The sequence below is a fragment of the Meriones unguiculatus genome, chromosome 6, assembly GCF_030254825.1.
Source record: "Meriones unguiculatus strain TT.TT164.6M chromosome 6, Bangor_MerUng_6.1, whole genome shotgun sequence".
Lineage (NCBI taxonomy): Eukaryota > Metazoa > Chordata > Mammalia > Rodentia > Muridae > Meriones > Meriones unguiculatus.
Window position 1 is genome coordinate 49,781,980 of NC_083354.1, and position 22,489 is coordinate 49,804,468.

Genomic DNA, 22,489 nt, shown 5'->3' on the forward strand with positions numbered 1-22,489 from the left:
TAAAGGATTTAAATAAAATTCCAAAACTTAGTAAGCAAATAAAGACAAGACAACTAAGAAGCATTTTCCACCATTTACTCTTGTTATCAAAAATAGTTCAACTCTTCTTGCAAAACAAAAACAAAATCGTACATACTGGACACATACATCACATTTTTCTTCCTATGGCTTTAGCCCACCCCCGCCCCACCAAAAGAGACCAAAAAATTTTCGTGTTTTTTTTTTTGTTTTTTTGTGTTTTTTTTTTTAAAAAGCCCAATGACAACAACAAAACAACTACCTGACACATTCACAGAAAGTGACACCAGGTACACTACAAAACAGGAGGTGTCATCTGCTCTGTGTCCAAAGGATTCTTCTCCATGTCTTTATGAGGCGAGTAACCATCATCGAACATGCTGTGTGCCAAATCAAAACAACTTCAACACATCAGATCTCACTAGATGGTGAATGCGGTACAAACTGGAACTTCCCTAGCAGTATTTTTCTTAAAATAAGCACTGCCAAAGCAGCAACTCTTTGAAATCACAAGGTTATCTCTACACCTAGTCAGTCCTTGTTTAACCTGGGCTGTGCTCTTTCAAGCAACTGACTAGACTTCCCGTCAACAGAATGTTTTTGTCTTCCCCATAAAGTTAATAGGAAGAAGTACATTAAAACTGAAACACCTTTTGTGCTTTACATGCAAAAGAGCATTCTAAAGAAAATCCTCCAAGCTTTACACCTACCTAAATGCACAGGCTTCGTTAAAGGCATTTTTTATTAAGGCCTTGATAAAGAAGCCTTCATTATGAACAGCACCCTTTAAAAAAAAAAAAAAAAAAGGAGCATATTCAAGGTAAAGCCTGTGGCAAATAAACAGGAAATAAAAATCAAATAAGTCGTCAATGGCAATAAATATAATGAATAAATCTGGGTACATTTAGGGCATTATTCTAAAATTATTTTAAATAAAACCCAATTTTTAAATTCTTTTTATATTTTTAAAAATTCTGTCATGAACTATATAAATTCAATTATGTTCAGAATAAAACAGCTCTTCACTTTATTTACCAAACAGAGCATTGCTCAAAATGAAAGGACCTAGGATTTTTCTCATAGAAGCGAGTCAGAAACTAGAAAGGGGGCAGAACTCATAAATATTTGGAGCATAAACAGCTTAACATTTGTGGTCTGACAGAATTTATTTGTTCACTTTTTTAAAAGACAGATTTCTTAAACATTCTAATGAGGGGGAAATTTTCTTTCATAATACTGCTGATTTAATAACTGCTACATACACACCAGTAGCCAATTTTCATGATCAGAAATGGTATTATGTCAGCACAAAGGTTGAGCTGGACACATCAGCTTTTCAACAGGAGAAATATCAATGCGGCATCTGAAGGCAGCACAAAGTCTCCTGATAAACTAATGGCTACTTTTCCACCCAAAAAAAAAAAAAAGAAAAGAAAAAAAAGAAAAAAAAAAGCACAATCTTTATGGACTGACTAGATACCACTTCCTTACATTTAATCATCAACTTTGATTATGCACAAAGCATGACCATAAACAATGAGGTTATTGTTATTTTCCTTGCCAAAGTTCATTTTGTATAAATCAGTTGCATCAGCATTTGTTCTCAAACTATGAGGTTCTGTAAGAACTAAGAACATACAGTTGTAGGGTTACTCCTCCATTATCTGCAAACTATTTCCCCGACACTAACACATATAACTTAGCAATGAAAACACTTGATACAAGTGATCTATATGCAGGAGCTCCGGCAAGTTAAACCAACAGAACCATAGCTGCCGTAAAACTGTAGCTATTTCCTACCAGGGGTAGGTTTAAAGACCCACTGATTTAACAGTCGAATCTCATATCTATAGCTTCATCCAAACTTTTATCATCATGTGTACTGGCAGCTAAAAATGTTGTTACTGGGGACCCTGTGACATTAATTACACTGGTGCTGGTACTTGCATTACGCACAGCAATGCTAGTCACATTAATGCCCAAAGTGAGCCTGGTCTGCTCCAAGGCCTTTTCTGGCACCGCAAATGCCTCCAGCTTCTTCTCCCCATTGGCCATATAGGAGTTTTGGCAGCCACGACATATACAATCTAAGCAGGCTTTCCGGTTAGAGTAGCAAGGGCAGCGTTGGCCGCGGCATGTAAGAACACTTGGATTTTGAGTAGCACGCCCACATTTACATCCTTTCTTTTCCTGGGGCTTTTTGTACACAGTCTTGGTAGGACTTCCTGGCATAAAATGATGACTAGGAATCTTTTCCTTTACTGCTTTGTCTTTTTTAAGAATACCTGGCTTGGATTTAGAGTGGGATTTCTTGGATCCGTGTTCATGACTTTTTTTCATGCTTTTAGTAGATAAAAGTACAGTTTTGCTGATCTTGGGTGTCGTGCCTCCATTTGGAACAGTTGCTATAGGTTGAAGAGAGATTTTGCTTTCCCGTTTCACGGTCACAGGAGCAGATGCCCCCAGTGTTGGGCCTCGGATAATGGTAGAAATCGGAAGTGGCTGAACTTTCTCACTGTCGCTCTCAGACCTGGATCGTTTTCGATTCAACTTTGCTGCCTTCGGAGTTGCTGCTGTACATGATAACCCATGAAGTGTAGGGCTGGTAGACATGAAAACATTATGGCTAAGAGACTGGGAAGAAAGCTGCAAAAAAGGTCCATTGGATACAGTGGCTTCCAAGTTTGGCTGCAAATTAGGGCAGCAAACCTCTGTATTTGAAACAGTTTCTAAGCTGCGAAGTACTTCCTCAACGCTCAGCAAGAGAGAGTCACCAGGTTTTATGTCTTCACTGAAACTACAGATATCAATACCTGTGGAGCATAAGTCAGTGGCTACCGTGTCACAGACAGGTGGCAGGCTGTCAGACAGATCCTCAGTTTTTATATCAACAGTATTACATACATCAATCGTATTTGGATGTTCAGGCGAAGGGATATTTATCCCAAATCTATCTATTGAAAGCCCATTGTAAGTAGGCAACCCATTGATAACAGAACTGCCAATGGCAATGCTGAGGGTACTTTCAGACATTGGAGATAAACTAGCTTGAGGATCAGCTGTGGGTTCTGAAGTTGAAGGTAAAGGGGAATGTGTCAAACACAGAGTGAAAGATGAATCTGAAGGTTTCTCTGTCTCCTCACAAAACAATGATCCATCATTAAGCAAAGCTAAAATATCAGAAGAGCAGTCAACTGCTTCTATTATATCCCGCGCCAGTGTTGTCTGGGTTATATATTCACATAGTTTCTTGTAGCAGTTCACTAGGATGCTTAACTGCTTGTTTTCCTCAAACTGCTCATAGTCTTTGCACCAGCTACATGAAGGCTTCATCATCATTTTCTTGCCTTTACAAGTTTTGCAGACATAGTGTTGGCAGGTGGAGTTGGTGGGTGCAATAGGATCTTGTAGCAAATGTCCTAAGGGGGAGGAGGAGGAAAGCACAGATTTTAGTAAAACTAATACACAATTTCATATAATGGTGTTCAGATATTAACCTCTTAAAACAAAAATTGGTTAAAGTCACAGACTGGCAAGAGAAGTGGTATCAGTAACTGGAGAAATATTCAACAGCTCAGTTCACAGAGATCCACCTGCCTCTGCCTACCTGAGTGCTAAGATTATAAGCATGAGGCACCTCACCTGGTGAACCTTAAAAAAAAAAAAATACGTTCATCAATACCACCCAAAGTTTAAAATTGCCTTACACACTCAAGAATCTGCCTGGCCAGCCATCCTACCACCATTTACAAACTAATGATTTCTGAGTTTCTATCTCTAGCCGTATCTCCTGAACTTCAGGCTCCCAATGGTATTCAAGCTTAACATATACAAACACATTTGCTTTCCTTGTACATTTGTCTTTCCTAAACACGTTTTAAAATTAATCTTCCTACTCCATCCCTTACTCTTGGATGGATACTGACACCATCTTTCACTCAGATACCAAATACCTTTGAAGCCATCCAGACTGTCCATCTCCACTGCACTTCCTACCTACCAGTGGCCATGCCCTACAGCCTCTAAATTTTATCCACTTGACTACTTGTGACTTAGTTCACACATCTCAGCATGTCTCACTTTCAAGACAAAATGTTTTCTCACTTAACTCCTTGCCTCAAATTCATTCAATCCAACTAATTCACCTGCTATTCTGCCAGTGAGTTACTGTTCTAAAATATAAATCTAACTACAGGCTTATCCTTTCAAAGTTTCCAAATGCCTTTAAAACTCATAACCAATTCTCCTCCTACCCCTAAATACTAAAACTTTACAATCCAATTCTCACCTACACTGACCCTCAGAAAACACGCAATGCTTATTACTTCATGTGTTTGTACTCTTCCTCCAATGTTTTCCCTTCAACTCTAATGTGACTCCACAGGAGCCTTCCTCGCTCCTCTACCCTCAGTTGTTCCCCTAGTATAGTATAGCAGTTACTGCATTATTATTCCCACTTCTCACTAGGCCTTGCTCAAAAGCTACTTTTTTTTTGGACTTTGTACTATAGTTGTCAATAAGATGGCATCTGACATAAGAACAATGAATCATAAAACACTAGGCTTGTGACTGACCATGGAAATCAGTTATTCCTATAGCCCCATTTTTAATCAAAATGGATTTTCATGGATTACACAGTGAGGAACTAGCAATAACAAATCAAAGCAAAGTCGACCCTGGTCCCCATTCTCTAACAGGCTGTCCTCAAACACACATGGTAACTATGCATGAATGTTAAATCTCTGATTTTCTTGTGCCCACCTCTCAAGTACTGGGACTGCACATCTGGCTTTAAGAATGCTGGAGAATCACATCCAAAGCTTCACGCATACTAAGCAAACACTCTTTACAAGCTCAGCTGCACTCCTAGGCCCTAGAGTTATTTCTGTTTATCCAACATCATCTCTGCTTCTGCTATTAAATCTGTAGCACTCACTGAGACAATTTGAGCTTATTTCTACATTTATTATAAAAAATGATTTGATTACTAAAAGTGTACCACAGGTGGAATGAATAATCAGCTACAAGATATAAGGTCTTTACTGGGGAGAGAAACAGATATAGGCATAAGCATAACTGGTCAGTGACTGCAGCAGAAGAATCAAGGCACAGGATGGATTCTCAACAAATATGTAAGGGGCAGGCTGGCCTTAGGGCTCACAGTTAAACTGGGACTGTAGAGTACTGTCAGATTCTCTATGACCTCAATTTCTGAAGCTAATGGGAAATGCTTCATATGAGCATTTGTTTTGGTTTGAGTAAGAATGACCCCCATACAGTTGAATGCTCTGTCATTAGGGAGTGGCACAACTTGAGAAGGACTAGGAGGCGGTGTCACTGGGGGTGGGCTTTGAGGTTTCAAAAGCCCAAGCCAGGGCCACTGTCAGCCCTCTCTCCAGCCCCGGATCAGCCACACCAACTGCCATGCTCTCTGCAGGATGATAATGGAATAGATCTCTGAACTGTAATCAAGCCCCCAAACTAAACATTTTCTTTCATAAGAGTTACCTTGGTCATGGTATCTCTTCACAGCATACAACAATAACTAAGATGGCATATAGGCTGGGAAGCAGCATTACCTTCTCTGCAAAAAGGGCCCACAGGAACAAAGCTCAACCTCCATATCATCTGGCAACACCAGAAATCTTTGCTGAAACTGTCTGTGTACAATATATAGCATTTTACCATAAATTATAGTATTTTAGGTAGGCCTGATTATACAAAATTGATTTCTAAAACATAATCATTTATAAAATGTTAAAGCAGGAACAATAAATCAAAACTGACAAATCTAAACAGGCCTTGCAGTCCTAAACCTGTTGAAGTGTTAGAATAATATACAACAATGAATTTTTTTTGCTGTTTTAAATTTAAATTTTTATTTATTCATTTTACATTCTGGTTGTACACTTCCCCCCTCCCCCATGAATCTTAGTCTTAACTCATTCAGCATACATTCTGATTCCAGACATATGTATTAAAAACTGAAAGAAACCATGTATTAAAAACTGAAAGAAACCAAGCATTGTGGCTAACACTTACAACACGTAGGATGCTGAGACAGAACATGTTATATATGTCTGAGGCTGGCCTCACTAGACAGTAAATTTCAGGCCAGCCTAGGCTACAGAAACCAATGGGTCTCAAATAAACAGCCAGGTCTAGTGGAACACAATTGTAATCCTGACACTTGTAAGGCTGACACAAGATATGAAGCTTGAGGCCAGACTGGACTACATAGTAAGACCCTGTCTCAATCACTCATCCATCCATGATGGGAAAATATATTTCTCCCATGTCAAAAGCCTGCAACAAGACCAGAATAAATCTTTCTTAATCAACCTAGTGATCTAAATATCTTGTTCCCCCTTTTTTAGATGAAGAATTAACTGCTTGGGCTACCTTCCTTTAATAAAGTATGTCTCCTGGGTGCATACAATTGTCCCCTGCAACGGGGAGAAGCAAGATGTCAAGCCTATACTTAGAATCTATTTGGAAAACAAAACAAAACAAAACAAAAAAAAAAAAAAAAAAAACACCTTTTTCCTTCCTTTTTTTAATCACTTAGGTAAATAATTCCCATGGCCCAGCTATATGCCATGCCCTGTGCTTAAAGCCTGCCACTCTATCATTTAAGAAAGTATTTTCTGGGGCTGAAGAGATGCCTCATCAATTAGGAGTACTGGCTGCTCTTCCAGGGAACCTGGGATCAATTCCCAGCACCTATATAGCAGCTCCCAACTTTCTCTAACTCCAGTTCCAGATGATCCAACACCCCAACACAGATATACATGCAGACCAAACACCAACACATAATAGAAATAAATCATTTTCAAAAAAGTATTTTCTGACCTTTTTTTTTTTTTAACTAACTTTGAATTACAGAACCAAAAGTACACCCCAGATTAAAGTTGTGGAAACAAAAAATAACTAAAATATCTTCCTTCCTTTAAAAAGATTCCCCCGCCCCCCATCGGTGGTTAAGGGCTGCTCTTCCAGAAGTCCTGGGTCCAATTCCCAGCAACCACATGGTGGCTTACAACCATCTGATATCCTCTTCTGTCATGTAGGCATGCATGAAAATAGAGCACTCATATACCTAAATAAATAAATCTTTAAAAACAATTTTTTTTTTCCAGCGAGGCAGGTATCAGATTTCCTAGACCTGGATTTACAGGCAGTTATAATCAGCCCAATGTGGGTGTTAAAAAACAAAGTCAGGTTTTCTGAAGAGCAGTATTTGCTCTTAACTCCTAAGCCATCTTTCTAGCCCAGACTATCTTCACAAAAATGTACAAAAGAACCACTTAGAAAACAAATAACTATACAATAAAAAGATCCTGTGTATTATAGCAAAAGAACAAATTAATTGTTCAACAATTAAAGTGGTCATCCTTACAAGTTAATTTCTAAGCAAAACTGTGCTTAGTACAGTTTTTGTTGTGTTTTTTGTTTTTGCAGGCACATACTCAGGTCTAAACCTCTTTAAAGGTCTTTCATGAAGCAAAATGTATAACTATAAGCTGCTATACAAAGCATAAAGGAGATCAAGATGATGACTCTGGTCAAAATGCTAGCACTCCATTAGGTTCAAAGTTCAGGTTCCCACATACAGTGAGAGCCAGGTGAGCAAGGTGGTCTGTATTACAGGAAGACAAGGGATTCCCCAGGACAAACTGGCTAGCTAGACCGGCTAAAACTGGCAAGCTCCAAATTCAGCAATACCCTGCCTTAGTAAATGATTTAAAGAGCAATCCGGCCTTCCCACACATGAACACATACACAAAAACCTGCACTCGTGTGTACACATACATTCATATCACACACAGTTGTCGATAAAAATTGAAATTAAGTAAAATCAGGCTGGGTGTGATGCTGCACACCTTTGATCCCAGTACTTGGGAGGCAGAGGCAGGTGGATGGATCTCTGTGAGTTTAAGGCCAGCCGGGTCTACACAGAGAGTACCAGGACAGCCAGGGCTATGTAGAGGGACTCTGTCCCCCCCAAAAAAAATAAAATAAAAAACCTCAAGCCAAGCATGACAATACACACCTTTAACCCCAACACTCCAGATGCAGCAGCCAATACATCTTGAGTGGAGGCCAGCCTGACATATACAGAGAGTTCCAGAACAACCAGGGCTACACAGAGAAACCCTATCTCAAAAACTAAACTCAGCTTAAAAAAACAAACAAAAAAAAAAAATTCAGACCAGAGAATCCTCCAAAAATGTAATTTTACTCTTGACATTCCCAAGGCTAGTTCTTTTTTTAATTTCTGATTAAGCAGCACTTGGAATCTGTTAAACTTACACCCATTCAGCTTATTTTAATTGTATACCACAAGGCAACTAAATGCCTCAAAATATTAAATAAAAACCAATAATAAACCTAAGGTTTTTGGAAATTATTGGAAATTAGATCTCCAATCAAATTATCAGAGATGCTCATACTACCATTAACCCCATTAGCTATCCCTAACCACAACCCTTTAACCTATTTTCTTATAGCATCTAACACAATTACAGTAGTAACAGAACATTCAGTTCTAACTTAAAGTAAGGAAAGAAGATGACAGATACACGTAAGTCACTAAAATTGGCGAATGAGTATTTTAATCACTTGACCAAGGAGGTGGGGAGAGGTACTGAACTTGTGAATCTCCTTCTTCAACTTGAAGCTTTCCTCATGTTTCTTCCTCCTGTACACCATCACATTCAGCTCCAAGTAATTATTTTTAAGTTCACTACGTATCATCACTTTAAATAACTAGGTACTAGTATACTGAGAGGCTAGTGATAGCTACACATATGCCAATTTAACAAGGAATTAAGGACTAAGAAAAAGAAGCCAAAGTGTATAAATGAGTAACTGAATGCCAAATCAGAGTTTTAACTAAAACTATGACAAAATATTTTCTGGTACAAAAAGTGGTTAAGTCAATAGTTTTTAAGTAAGTCTCAACAGGCAATTAATAATACATATTTAAAAAAACCAAACACCACATTATTAAGTGGATAATGTAAAACTATTCAAGCCCTCAACAGATTCATAAACAGGTCATGCTTCATTTCGTATTCCAGCAAGATTAAAGGAGACTGCCAGATATCGTTCACCTTAATAACAAATGGGACTTTGTAACATTCCATCACTTTCATCTTAGCAGAGCATACTCGCTCCTTTAATTATGACATTAAGGTAATATAGGCTAGTCTATTATGCACAATTACACTGATTCACAGCGAAGCAATCACTCAATAAATTTGGATCTGTATTTCACAAGTTGTTGTTCCACTGAATGAGGAGGTTTGCTTTACTACCCTCCCGTTTTTGTCTTAAGACAGTATCCTGCTATGTAGCGCTGGCTGGCCTGGACCCGGCTGAGGACCAGGCTGACCTTGAACCCTAAGATTAAGCGTGTGTAGCCACCCTGTTTTACTGTCCTCTCTTAAATAATTAGCATCTTTAAAACCAAAGCATTATACTTGTGGAGAAGTCTACAACACTGCTTCAATTTACTAGTATACATACCATTTTTAAGGAACAACAATTAACATCACACAGACAGTATCCCAACAGCAATACTGTCATTTATTATATAGATATCTGTCATACTCCAAGTCTGACTTAGTATCTGGTGATACAGCCTCGTATGTGCATTTTTTGAAAAGGTCTCACAAATTCTAATAAGCAAACAAGTTTAGAAACCATTAATGATATGACCTGTTTTTGTTCTTTGCATAGAAGTCATCCTTCACAGTAACAAGAACTCCTGGAGATCTTTCTGATCAAGTCATCACAGAAATAGAAAATATGATTAAATGCTTTTTAAAAAGTCAACATATGCAAGACCATAATATAAAATTCAGTAAGAAAACACACAAATTGTGACTTTTCTCTAACAAGAATATCTTGCTTTACCTAAATTCTGCTTTTTAAAATACATGATGGTAAAGGAGGTGATGAAAAGGCTCAACAATATAAAATACTGGTTGCTCTTGCAGAGGACCTGAATTTAGTTCCTAGTACCCACAAAATAGATTACAACAGTCTATAATCCCCAACTCCAGGGCATCTGGCACCCTCTTTTAGCCTCATGAACACCAGGCACACAATCAGTACACATACACACATGCAGGCAAAAAAACCTGTCTTTTAACATTTTGGGGATTTGGGAGATGGCTCAGTGAATAAAAAAGCGTGCCACACAAGCATTAAGAATCTGAGTTCAGATGCCCAGCACCCACATAAAAAAAAAAAAAAAAAAAAAAAAAAGCATACCACAATAAATCTCTAACTCCCAGCACTAAGAAACAGAAGGGTCACTGGAGCTGGCCAGCTAGCTGAGCCAAAAATGAGCAGCTCCAAGGTTCAAAGAAAGATCCATCTCAAGAAAGTAAGGTTAAGAACAATGAAACAGAATTCTCAATGGTCTCTGACTTGGGCTACATGACAGATACTGTCTCCATAGGTATTAAAAAGAAAGAACAAAAAATAAAAAGTCAAGCATAGAGGCATAACACAGGAGGGATCAGACATTCAGGGCCAGCTCTGGATAAATAATAGAGTTTGAGACATAATTAAATAAATAAATTGCGGGGGTGAGGCAGTTTCTCTGTGTAGCATTGGTTACCCTAAAACTTGCCATGTAGACCAGGCTGGTCTCAGAACTCACCTGCCTTCCGAGGGCTGCGATTACAGGTGTGAGCCACCGCCACCCAGCAACAAATCTTACTTACAAATTCATAAATGCTCTTATAAACAGACTAAAATAGAAATGAAATATCGTGGTATTTGGAGTTACGTTTTTACTAAAATGTTTACCATTTTATGTTTTATTTCTATACTGGTTTCAAATATATCACTGTAATCATAGCCTTTATTCTTTTAAAACTATAAATGCATACCAAGCAGTACTTACTTCCCCCCTCTAAGAAATTTTAAGGCTTTACCTAAAGCATGTACAAACTCATCATAATTCTCAACAAAATTCCCATGATATTCTTCACAAAATTATTTTTAAAGCTGTAAAACTTCATTCAGACACACAAAAGACCCCCAACTAGTCAGAGGAACACTGAAGGAAACAGAACACTTGATCTGAAATCATATTACATAGCAATAGTAAGAAGATAGCACAATACTGCCACAACAGATGCACAACCCAGTGTAACACAACATAATTCAGAAATAAACTCATACAGCTACAGATGCCTGACTCTTTTTACCAAGGTGCCAAAATCATCTTACACTAGAAAAAAAGCTCCTCCAACAAATGGACCAAGGAAACTAGGTAACCACATGTAGAATTAAGCTGTAGTCCATATGCACAAAAAAACAACTCAAAACGGACCAAACATCTCAATGTAAGTAAGACCCAAAGCATTCATGTTTCTAGGAACTACACACTGAAAGTAGAATATACTTCAAGATACAGGCATAAGTAAGACCTTCTTAAAAAAAAAATATATATATATATATATATATAAAACTCACAAGTTGCTGGAGTTGACAAAAGCTTAAGAATATTTAACACAAAGTAAAATTTTAGCAAAAAGATCAAACTATGTAGCATCTAGTCAAACGCACCAGGTATGCAGAAGCTTAAAACATGACCCACAAGGAGCAGAAAAACCAATCCAGAGCCACAAATCCAGAAACCGAAGACAACAGAATAAACAATAACACTGTGGGAGGGGACCTACATTCCAATGCTCAAATGTTTAATACAGCTAACAATAGTTTCAAAAGACCGGAGACAGAACAGTAACACTCTGGAGACAAGCAAAAACCCCTAGTAACAGATTTCAATACCATGCTCTGTAACTGGTGAAACCAAAGAAAAACCACTAAAGGCACTGAGAACTTATGAACACTTTTAACCAACTTTGTGAACATGTTTTAACTGACCAGGGAAAAAAGATAAGTGTTCTCTAGCTAACAGATAAGTAATTCTTTTTCTTATCTAAGTAACAAGGTTTCACAAAATAATTCAGGTTCCAACATTAGAACCACTATGGATCACGGGGCAATACGGTACACACCTGAAATCCCAGTACTGGAAATGCAGAGGCAGGCAGATCTTAGGGAGTTCAAGGCCAGCCAGCTGTACAAAAGAGTCCAGGTCAGCCAAGGCTACACAGAGAAACCTGTCTCAGGGATGGGGGTGGGAGGACACTATGGATCTAATGTCAAGAGCACAAAAAGAGCTTTTCCATACCTTTCATTCTTCTGAATTATAAACCCACCTACTTACCGGGTCACTCAGGTAGGGTAAGGTAAGTAAGGGTGGTGTGCTCTGCTGACAAAGGCTGGGTGAGATTAAGGACAAACAGGAAGGCCTTTAGGCCAATGGTGCTTTAACATGGGAAAAAAAAAAGCTACCAGTGCATGCCCTTTAGCTTTCTAGAAGGCTCCTACAAGGCTGGTTCTTATATGAACTACAAATTTTGAAACAATGACCAACAAAACATTACTTTTTAACCAGTAAGAATGTCAAATTTGGACTGGAGAAATGGCTCAGCGGTTAGGAGCACTAACTGTCTTTCCAGGGGGCAGGAGTTCAATTCCCAGCACACACATGGCTGTCTGTAACTCCAGGGCATCCAACACCTTCACATAGACAGACATGAAGGCAAAACACCAATATGCACATAAAATAAAAATAAATCTTAAAAAAAATTTTCAATTAAAAAAAAATAGAATGCCAAATTCAGCCAGGGGGCAGTGTTGCAAGCCTGTGATGGCAGCACTAGGGGAGGCAGAGGCAGGCAATCTCTTTGAGTTTGAGGCCAGCCTAGTCTCCAAAGCAAGCCCAGGACAGCCAAGGATACAGAGAAACCCTGTCTCAAACCCACTCCCACAGCAAAAAAAAAAAAAAAATCCAAATTCATAACCAAATTTCTGTTTTGTCTTTAAAGTCAGAGCTTTCACTTGACTGCCTAGGCTAGTCCTAAACTCTTGGGTTCAAGTCACCTTTCTGTCTTGCTTCCCAAGCAGCAGTTCACTTTGAAGAAGGCACATGTCAGCACACCCCAACAGGTTTCTAGGCTCTCTTTTCATAGTGTCTCACTATGTAGCCAAGATGGTCTCAGACTTTGATCTCTCCTGCCCCTGACCCTGCCCCTGCCTCGCTGGATCACACACATGCAAAAACGAGACTGGGCTTCAAATTTCAGTTCTGATAAACTTCATTTTACAATGAAACTGTGTTCAGGCCACTAAAGCAGATCATCTCATGCATGATATAGTACCTTGGACACAAAAACCCTTACTTACCTGGTACAGCACTAACTCAAAGACGCTTCGTGTCTCAGAAAAGACAAATCAATCTGCCTGCCACAAGTCGAAGGGCAAACTCTAAGCAAAGGCCAAGAAAAACCATCTGACTGACCTAACAGCCTGTAGTACAGGCACTGAAATCCAATGATACCATGGAGAAACCCTGAGACGGCCCACACCAACTATAGAGAAAACTCACAAATCCATCAGATTGAATCACCAATCATCTTCTAATCTTAGACTTCTGTATTATATATGGCCAGAATCCCAACATTTTATACCAGGCATGTTTTACTTCAATGAAGTGTCCAGCAAATTTCCTAGAGGGAAAAACAAAAGGAGCAGGAGGGGTGGCAGGTAGATTAAAGAGAAGGCTGGGGCAGTTAAGAGTGCTTGCCGCTCTTGCAGATGACGGCTTCGCTCCCAACACCCATTTCCAGTAGCACACAACCACCAGTAAACTCCAGGTCTAACGGTTCTGACTCCCTTTTCTGGCCTCCTGGGTACCCATCCATGGACTGTGCGTGTGTACCAAGAGACAGAGACAAATAGAGGAGGGAAGTAATAGTAAATCTTGAAAAACATTTTAGCTGAGGTTGGTGGGGAGCACACCTTTACTCCCAGCACTCAGAAGGCAGAGGCAGGTGAAACTCTCTCTAAGTTGGAGGCCAGACTGGTCTACAAAGTGAGTCCAGGTCAGCCAACACTACACAGAAACCCTGTCTCAAAAAACAAACAGCTGATAGTCACAAAAAACAACTTCAATACAAACTTTAATTTTAAAAAACAGCACAGCCAGGTGTGATGGCACTCGCCTTTAATCCCTGCACTGGGCTATACAGCCATGCCCTGTCTACGAAGAAGGGGGGGGAAAAAAGCAAGTACCTCAATCTCATCAGGGTTTAATTTAGTTCCCCCTTATTCTTAGAGTCTACGTTCCAAGATCCTTAGTAAATGACAGAAAACAGCACAGTATACTGAGCCTGATTTTTTTTCTAGAAATATACAGTAGCTGTAATATACCATAATATAAAGTACATGAATGTGCACTCAGACCCTTTCCCTCTGTGCCTGAGCACGCGCGTGCGTGTGTGCGTGCGTGCGTATGTTTCTAAACATGCTATCCTCAGTGAGAATTTACGCTTAGGATCACAAGGCCCTAGTATTAAATCCCAGCTTAGTGGACCACAGTGACTTAGGCTTTAGTCTCAGCAGGAGGCAGCGTTCTGTGAATTCCAGGCCAGCCTGGTCTGCACATACCAACTTCCAGGCCAGCCATGGCTAGTGAGACTCTTGCCTCAAAAATGAATAAACAAACAACTTTTTAAAACATCATTAAAGAACCCTCATGTTTTTCACTTTAAGTTGAAAGCTTTCACCTTTTCACTTATAGGAAAAGGTGAAAAGGTTTCTTCTGTTTTTCTTTCTTTTTTTTGTAATAATTTATGTATTATGTCGGTGCTTTGATTGCATGTATGTCTGTGTGAGGGTGTTACATCCCCTGAACAGTAGTTACAGACAGTTGTGAGCTGCCATGTGGGTGCTGGGAATTGAACCTGGGTCCTCTGGAAGAGCAGTCAGTGCTCTTAACTGCAGAGACATCCCTCCAGCCCCTCTAGTGCTTTTCTTGGGAAAATCCAAATTACTAGTGTCACCCCTCTTGAGTCATTATTAAGCAAAATAAGGGTTACCTGAACATAAGCACTGTGGTACAAGAAATGTTACATTAAGTTTAATAATCAGATCACTAAGTACCACAGGATAAGTACCATATGCAAAACTCTGGATAAAAAGTTTATCCAGGGTAGGAAAAAAAGCAGAACAGCATAAAGACCAATTTAGTATTTATAAATTTGTGTGGTTCTTGTTTTCTTCCAAATTTTTCCTATGATATTTTTAGGCTGTCGTTGACTACAGGTAACTGAAATTGTGGAAAGTACAACTGCAAACAGAAAAAAAACTAATACTTGAGGCAGTTATATACCCTTGTTCACAATAACAGTTTGAAATAGCCAAGAGGCAGAAGCAACCCAAATGCCCATCTATGGAAGAATGGGTGAACAAAATACATATGTGTATATATACACACAACAGAATTACTTCTCGGCCTTAAAAGGGAAATTATGTCACAAGACATAACATGGAGGAACCTAAGGACCTTATGCCAAGTAAAATAAGCCAAACACAAAAAAAAAGTGAAATAATACGATCCATTTATATTAAGTGTGTAACACGGCCAAATGTAACCACACAGGGCTAGAAAAATGGTTTGGCGAGCAGGTAAAGGCACTTCGCTGGCAGGCCTGAGGGCCTGGGTTTGAATCGCTAGGACCCACATGGTGGACAGAGAGAACCTGTCACACCTAGAAACACTTATACAAACTAAATGTTTCAACTTTTTATTTTATAAAAGCAATGTAGAATGTGAGAAATGGATCACTCGGGAAAGTCCTTGCTGTGCAGACATGAGGACCTTTATTTATTCTCCAGAACCTACGTAAGAAGCTGGGCCCACCTATTATCTCAGGGATTACTGCCTAGTCAGCCAGCCTATCTGAGAGAGAGAGAGAGAGAGAGAGAGAGAGAGAGAGAGAGAGAGAGCATTTATTTAGTTATGTATTCCCTTGTTGTGATGCTGGAGAAACAAACGCAGGGATGTGCACACGCTAAGTGAGCATTCTACCACAGAGCTGCATCCAGGTCCCTGAGTGTTGATGCTTCTACCGAGTCTCTGTGGCCTGGGCCATTCTCAAACATTGGAATCCTCCTGTTTCCATCTCCCAAGTACTGCAATAACCAGACTCAAAGACAGTAACACACTAGTTATCAAAAGAACTCATATTTAAGAAAAAGGATAAATAGAAAACTTTGAAGTAATATATATACAATTATTCAGATGGCCTTTAATTTAGCTTCTTTCTAAAAAAAGTTATAAAACAAGTCACTCCTAGTTATATGTTCAAAACACACATCAGAAGACACCTTGCACAAAGCAAAGTTATTTCTGCCCAAAGAGAATCAGAACTCTAGAACTGAAACAGATCACCATCATCACTCCTTTACTGAATCCAATGTGAGTCCATGGCTTTTACCAACAATGGAAAAATAAGCAAAATCAAAGTAATCCTTCATAAGGCTAAAACCCAGTTTATTTTTCATAGGTATTTTCCATTCTCAAAGCACATCCTTCTGATGTTAATGATACTGGAAAGGTCTCTTCAGTGACACAAGCACTCATCCATTCAAAACACTTTTTGATAGCAGTCAGATACAAGGTACATCGGTGACTCCAGCCCAGAGAACCACCCACCTGACAGCACAATGTTGTTCAGGGATGTGAAGGAGGCTCAACAGGTACTGGCAATGGCACACAAGCTTGGCAACTTAAAATTCAATCCCCCGGGCCCACATAAAGACAAAGAGAACCAGCTCCAGAAAGCTGTCCTCCAAACTCCATGCACGTCCATCACGCACCATGCACTCACACTAATAAATATTCTTTTAAAAAAAAAATAAGATTTATTCTGCCCACATGACAGAAGAGGGCCCCAGATTTTATTACAGACGATTATGAGCCACCATGTGGTTGCTGGGAATTGAACTCAGGACCTTTGGAAGAAAGCCAATGCTTTCAACCTCTGAGACATCTCTTCAGCCCCCACTAATAAATATTCTTTAAAGTTAGCACATTTCAAAGTTCTTAACACACAAAACAAAAGTGGTCACTATGTAATACTATGTCAGTGGAAAACATTAATCCCCTGCCTGCTAATAAAAATTCTAATACCTAAAAGGCAAGCCTAAACCCTTTCTTTCTAGACTCATTAAAATACCAGGACAGTATTGGTGTGCCAGAGTACAAATCTGACCATATTATTATACAGGAATATCTCCCACAATAATTAAGTTCTAACAGTCTAATTCTACTCTGCTTATCAAACTTGTATCATTTGAATATTGACAAGTTTACATGAACCTAAAATCCATACAGCATATACTATCAATTCACAGACCAACGAAAGAAACCCAACCACCTAATAACACCAAGCTAACATTTAAAATAAGACCTGGCACTTAAAAACAGTACTCAGATACTAGAATAGCCACTTCTTGTGAGCTGGAAAACAGCAATTCTCTGCAGCACTGCTATCTCAACTCATTAGAAATGTTAGAATCATTTAAATATACAAAGCAACTGAAAAAGAAAGTGACTTTGTAAATTAACACTTCAAAGAACAATGACCATGTTCCGTAAGCCAGTGACTTTTCCACATTGAACAGACTGGAACACTGCAAGCTCTTCTTTCATCATGGGATAGTAAGCACCCTTGGGCTGCAGGGAAGAGCTCTGGCTTTTCTGACAGAGGAACCAAGTTCATGGCAACTCTCAACTGTCATTCCAGTTCCAGAGGACCCAACACCATCTTCTGGCCTCAACATTGCACAGACACAACAGACAGACATACAGGCCAGCAAAACACACACAAAAATAACATTAAAAAAAGGGGGTGGGCTGGAGAAACAGCTTAGTGGTTAGGAGCACTGCCAACATGTTCCTCTAGAGGACCCAGGTTCAATTCCCAGCACCCACATGGCAACTCACAACTGTCTATAACTCCAGTTCCAGGGGATCCATAGCATCAGGCATGCACTTGATGCACATAGATATGCATGAAGGCAAAATAGCCATACACAAAATTAAATCTTAAAAAAAAAAAAACAAAAACAACTCAAAAGGGCTGGAGAGATGACTCATGACTCATAGGTTAAGAGCACTGGTTGCTCTTCCACAAGGTCCTGAGTTCAATAACCAGCACCCACAATGTGACTCACAACCATCTAAAACGATATCTGGTGCCCTCTTCTGCTGTGCAGGAGTACATGCAAGCAGAACACTGCAGGCAGAATACATAATAAATAAATCTAAAAACTCAAGAAGTTTTTTTTTAAGTGGGATATCAAGCACTTACACTCAGTACATTGCCAGTCCAAGACTTTCAGCAGATTTGCTCCCGTAAATTTAAAAGGTTTTCAAGACAGGGCTAGAGAGATAGCTAAGCAGCCAGCAACACTCACATGCAGCTTATAACCATTGGTAACTTCAGTTCCAAGAGATCTGGCAACACCTTCTGGACTCTGAGAGCACATTTTAGGCATACACACATGAATGCAGCCAAAACACTAACACACATACAATAAATTTAATTTTTTTTAAAGCCACTACAGCTAGGCATGGTGGGACTTGCTTTTAATCCCAGAACTCAGGAGGAAGAGGCAGGCAGACAGCTGTGAGAGGCCAGCCTAATTTACACAGAAATTCCAGGCACCTCGGACTATATAGTGAGACCCTCTCTCAAAAGAAAAAGAGGAGACAGACAGAGGACCTGTTGAGATAAACATCCTATGTACAGCACCAAAATAGAATCAAGCCTGATTTTCACATATTTACTATTTTCATGAAATAAAACTGCACTTATATACTAACAAGTTTGTTTTTGAGATAAAGAAAAAAAGACAAGATTGTACCTAACACAAAGATAAGTATAGTGCTGTAGGTGCACTCAAATAATTTCTCTTTCTCTTGATAATCATGGGCTTCTGGTAGTTGGGGAAAAATCTAGACCTATGTCCCTAGTACCAAAATGTCAGTAAAGGCCACCCAATTTTAAGTAGAACCCATAAATCTTTTCTATAAGATGAAAAGGAAAGGAGGCAAGATCCAAATAGAATAATCAAAGTTCCACAGTCATAAAATTGTGTTGCCAAGACTGAGTATTAAAATAAACTGAACAGACCACAGCTAGGCTTTTTCTTTTGTATAACTTCAGGGCTGGAGAAATGGCTCAGCAGTTAAGAGCACTGACTGCTCTTCCAGAGGACCCAGTTTTGACTCCCAGCACCTACACAACAGCTCATGAGAGTCAGCTGACTCCAGTCCCAGGGGATACGACTCTCTTCTCACTTCCTCAGGCACAGCACACAGATGGCACATACACATACACACCCAGACAAAACATCCGCACACATAGAAATAACCTGTTTAATGTAGCTTTATATTTAAATCCATGTTTAAATTATTAAGTCCATGTTTAATCAGACCATGAAGCTACTTTAAATAATTCAAAATCCCACCTGGCTTGGTAGAACACACCAGCAATCCTTGCACTCAGAAGGCTGAGGCAGGAGGTTCTCCAGTTTGAGGCCAGCCTAGTATATGAGATCCTAGTATATGAGATCACAGCCTAGTAGTGAGATCCTGTCTCGGAAAAATAAAAAAGAAGGAATGTAGTTCAGCACTAGAATGCTTATCTAGGATGCTGAAAGCGGTAGGTTCAACACTCAGCAATGCAAAAATAAAATAAGATTTTGAAGTTCCAAACACCTAAGCACCATCCCAAATCACCATTTTCTAGCAGAGCTTATAATCCACCCATTGGGCTGGAGAGATGGCTCAGAGATTAAGAGCACTGGCCGTTCTTCCAGAGGTCCTGAATTCAGTTCCCAGCACTCACATGGTAACCATCTAGAGTGAGATCTGATGCCCTCTTCTGGTGTGCATGCACACCTGCAGGCAGAACACTGCATAAATAATAAATAAATCAAAAAGAAAAAAGAAAAAAAGGATCTCCCTGTCTAGTAAAGAGGGGACATACCATCATTTTCAAGTGATGGCTGAACCGACGATGGCTATCTGCAGGATAGTAGTCTGGCCACGTAATTCCCCACTTTACCACTGCAACAAGTCTACCAGACCACCCTCCTCAAAAACAAAAACCAAAGTAACAAAGTGTCTTCGGGGAGGTTAGGTCAGCACCACTGCCTCAACCTTAGAAGCTCTGTAAGTAAACTCAGAGGCAGAGAGCTCTTCAACAGGCCCTCAGTTTGATAAACAGCACCACCAAAAATTGAGACTGTAAAAGAGTACCATTAAACCAAGAAAAATTCTCTGTACGTATTTAAACTGAAAGCCAACTCAGAATCTAGCCCTAAGCCCTCATTTTACACAGCAAAAAAACACCGAGGCCTAAGGCGGTTAAGTGACTACTGCCCTATAAAAGTATTGTCTGTTATTCGTCAGAGCAGTGTTTAATCATTTGGTTGCTCAAACGTTCCTGAAATTACTTGATCAGGAAAAACCCACTCTTTACCCTTTCTGTACCCCTCAGCACCCTGACCTATGCAAAAAATGTTGGATGAATCTTGAATACCATTTCTACGCTACAGCCATTATTATCGAAAAATTACTCTTCTCCACTTAAAGTTCCTCAATTTCTTGAAATCTGACAGAACAAGTGGATATGCAAAACCTCAAATAAGCACATTCCGTGGAACGCCACCATCGGTGTCTTGCTTGTTGCTCCCTTATTTACATTAAACTTTTCATCTTTTTTTTAAATGGAGAAAGCTTAATGAGAGACCGAGGATAAGCGTTCTGGGTTTTTGAGTGTCAAATATTATTATGTGTCCAGTTAACACAAGTGATCACTCCTTTAGACACTTTCCAATTAGACAATATTACCTCCTCTCACCTCTTACAAGTCATTGGTAAGTATTGTAACCGGCAGGGAATAATACCCTCTGAACAAAAACATCAGAAAATAATCCTCTGAAATCGGGCATGGTTGTGCATGTCTGAAATACCGGCATTCAAGAGACATAGACTCATTCAAGAATCACAAGTTCGAAGTCGGCCTAAGCTACACAGTGGAAACCTGCCTTTAAAAAAAAAAAAAAAGTAACGACACTGCAACTCTGCCAGGCAACCTGACAGTAAAACTATAGAAAAGCGAATCTGTAAAAATCCCACCAACTAAAGAGTATCATCGGCTTCCTGAGGTCAGTGTTAACCTTCAAACCGTCTGCTCTAGAACCTGCGGCACTGAGGTCTCCAGCCTGAGGTGCATCCAACCTCTGCAGAACATCGACCTAGAGAGTGCAAAAACGCCACATGTCTACGTCTTAACAATGTTTGACCACACTGATCACAGCGGTGTTCAATCAGTCCCTGCAGCAGACTTTAAAAAAAAAAGGCAGCAGGCTGCTGTTATCTCAACCCCATTTAAGAAATCAGCACTAAGTGTCTGAAGCTGTCAAAGAACTTAAAATATATTTAACAAAATAAACCGCCAGAGAGATGAGGCATGGCGAATCAAACCGTCTTGAACCTTAAAGCCGCGGTACAAAGTGGCTGGGAAAGGTTCGCTGCCCTTCCGAAACGCCGGGCAAAAGTCCCTAGGCGAGTTTCAAAACTAATGACCACGTTACTGCACAGTAACCACCGCTTCAAGCGAACTACCGGACCGGCCAACCGTTCACGTTACTACTGCCAAAGGGCCTTCAGAAAACAAGCAAGGAAAGGGGAACAATAAAGAAGCTTCTCACCGCAAACACAGCACGAGAGGGACTGTCGGAAGTAAGGCAAGAGCCTGTTAATCTCTGTAAACGCCTTGGGGTCTCCGGGGTCGTAGTTGAGCACTAGGCGGCTCGCGGAAATGTAGAGAGCAGTAGCATTCACCGGGTTCATTGCAGACACTTCGACACCAATGGCTCCCGGTTGAAAAGAAATTCCGGATCCAAGTTTGTAAGCAGCCGGGGAACAATGGCGAATTTCTAACAATTCGGAAGAAATCTGGGCAGAACCGCCGGCCAAAGCAGCAACCAAAATCCGTGCAAGTTTGTGAAGCTGAAGCAATCCTCCCACACATGGGGCCTTGGCGCCCCTCCTACGTCCCTGAGACTTGCAGACCGAACAGAGAGAGAGAGAAACCAGCGATCGAGTTCGTCCGACGCAGCCGCGGCTTGGGGGTGCTCCGGCCGGGATCGGCGCTCGCTCTAGCCCCGCGGCTCGGCGGGCGGCCTGCGCTCGAGCAGCATGTCCGGCCGCGGCGGGCACCTCCGGGTGGAGCGGGCCTGGCGAGGTCCAGGCGGGGCAGGCTTCTCTCGGGGCGCGCGGGGGGCCCTCACTCCATCGCAGCGCCGGCGCGGAGGCGGCGGGACGACGAGGGCGACGGCGCAGGCGTCGGCTGCCCGGGTCTAGTGCCAGCAGCCGCGGCGGCAGAGGCGGCTGCTGCTGCTGCTGCTGCTGCTGCTGCGGCCGGCGCGCGCCGCCGCCGTTCTCGCCATGCCGGACGCGGGGGCCCACGCTGCGCCTGGCGCGGCGGGCGGGCGGGCGAGCGGGAGGCCCCCGCCC

General features: G+C 40.6%; 1 protein-coding gene across 1 annotated transcript; it reads right to left on the reverse strand.

The window, feature by feature from the left end:
* Window positions 1–54: 54 nt before the first annotated feature.
* On the reverse strand, window positions 55–22,480 carry Msl2 (MSL complex subunit 2). Its single transcript, XM_021663575.2, has 2 exons — window positions 21,682–22,480; window positions 55–3,437 (listed from the first exon to the last, which is right to left on the reverse strand). The coding sequence occupies exons 1-2, from the start codon at window positions 21,821–21,823 to the stop codon at window positions 1,846–1,848; spliced, it is 1,734 nt and encodes a 577-aa protein (XP_021519250.1). The 5' UTR covers window positions 21,824–22,480; the 3' UTR covers window positions 55–1,845.
* Window positions 22,481–22,489: the final 9 nt, after the last annotated feature.

Excerpts from the sequence above, each read along its gene's own strand:
- Msl2 (XM_021663575.2), bottom strand. The coding sequence starts at position 21,823 with ATGAACCCGGTGAATGCTACTGCTCTCTACATTTCCGCGAGCCGCCTA. Across the intron at positions 3,438-21,681 it reads CCTCTCGTGCTGTGTTTGCG|GACATTTGCTACAAGATCCT; the intron begins GTGAGAAGCTTC and ends CCTCCCCCTTAG.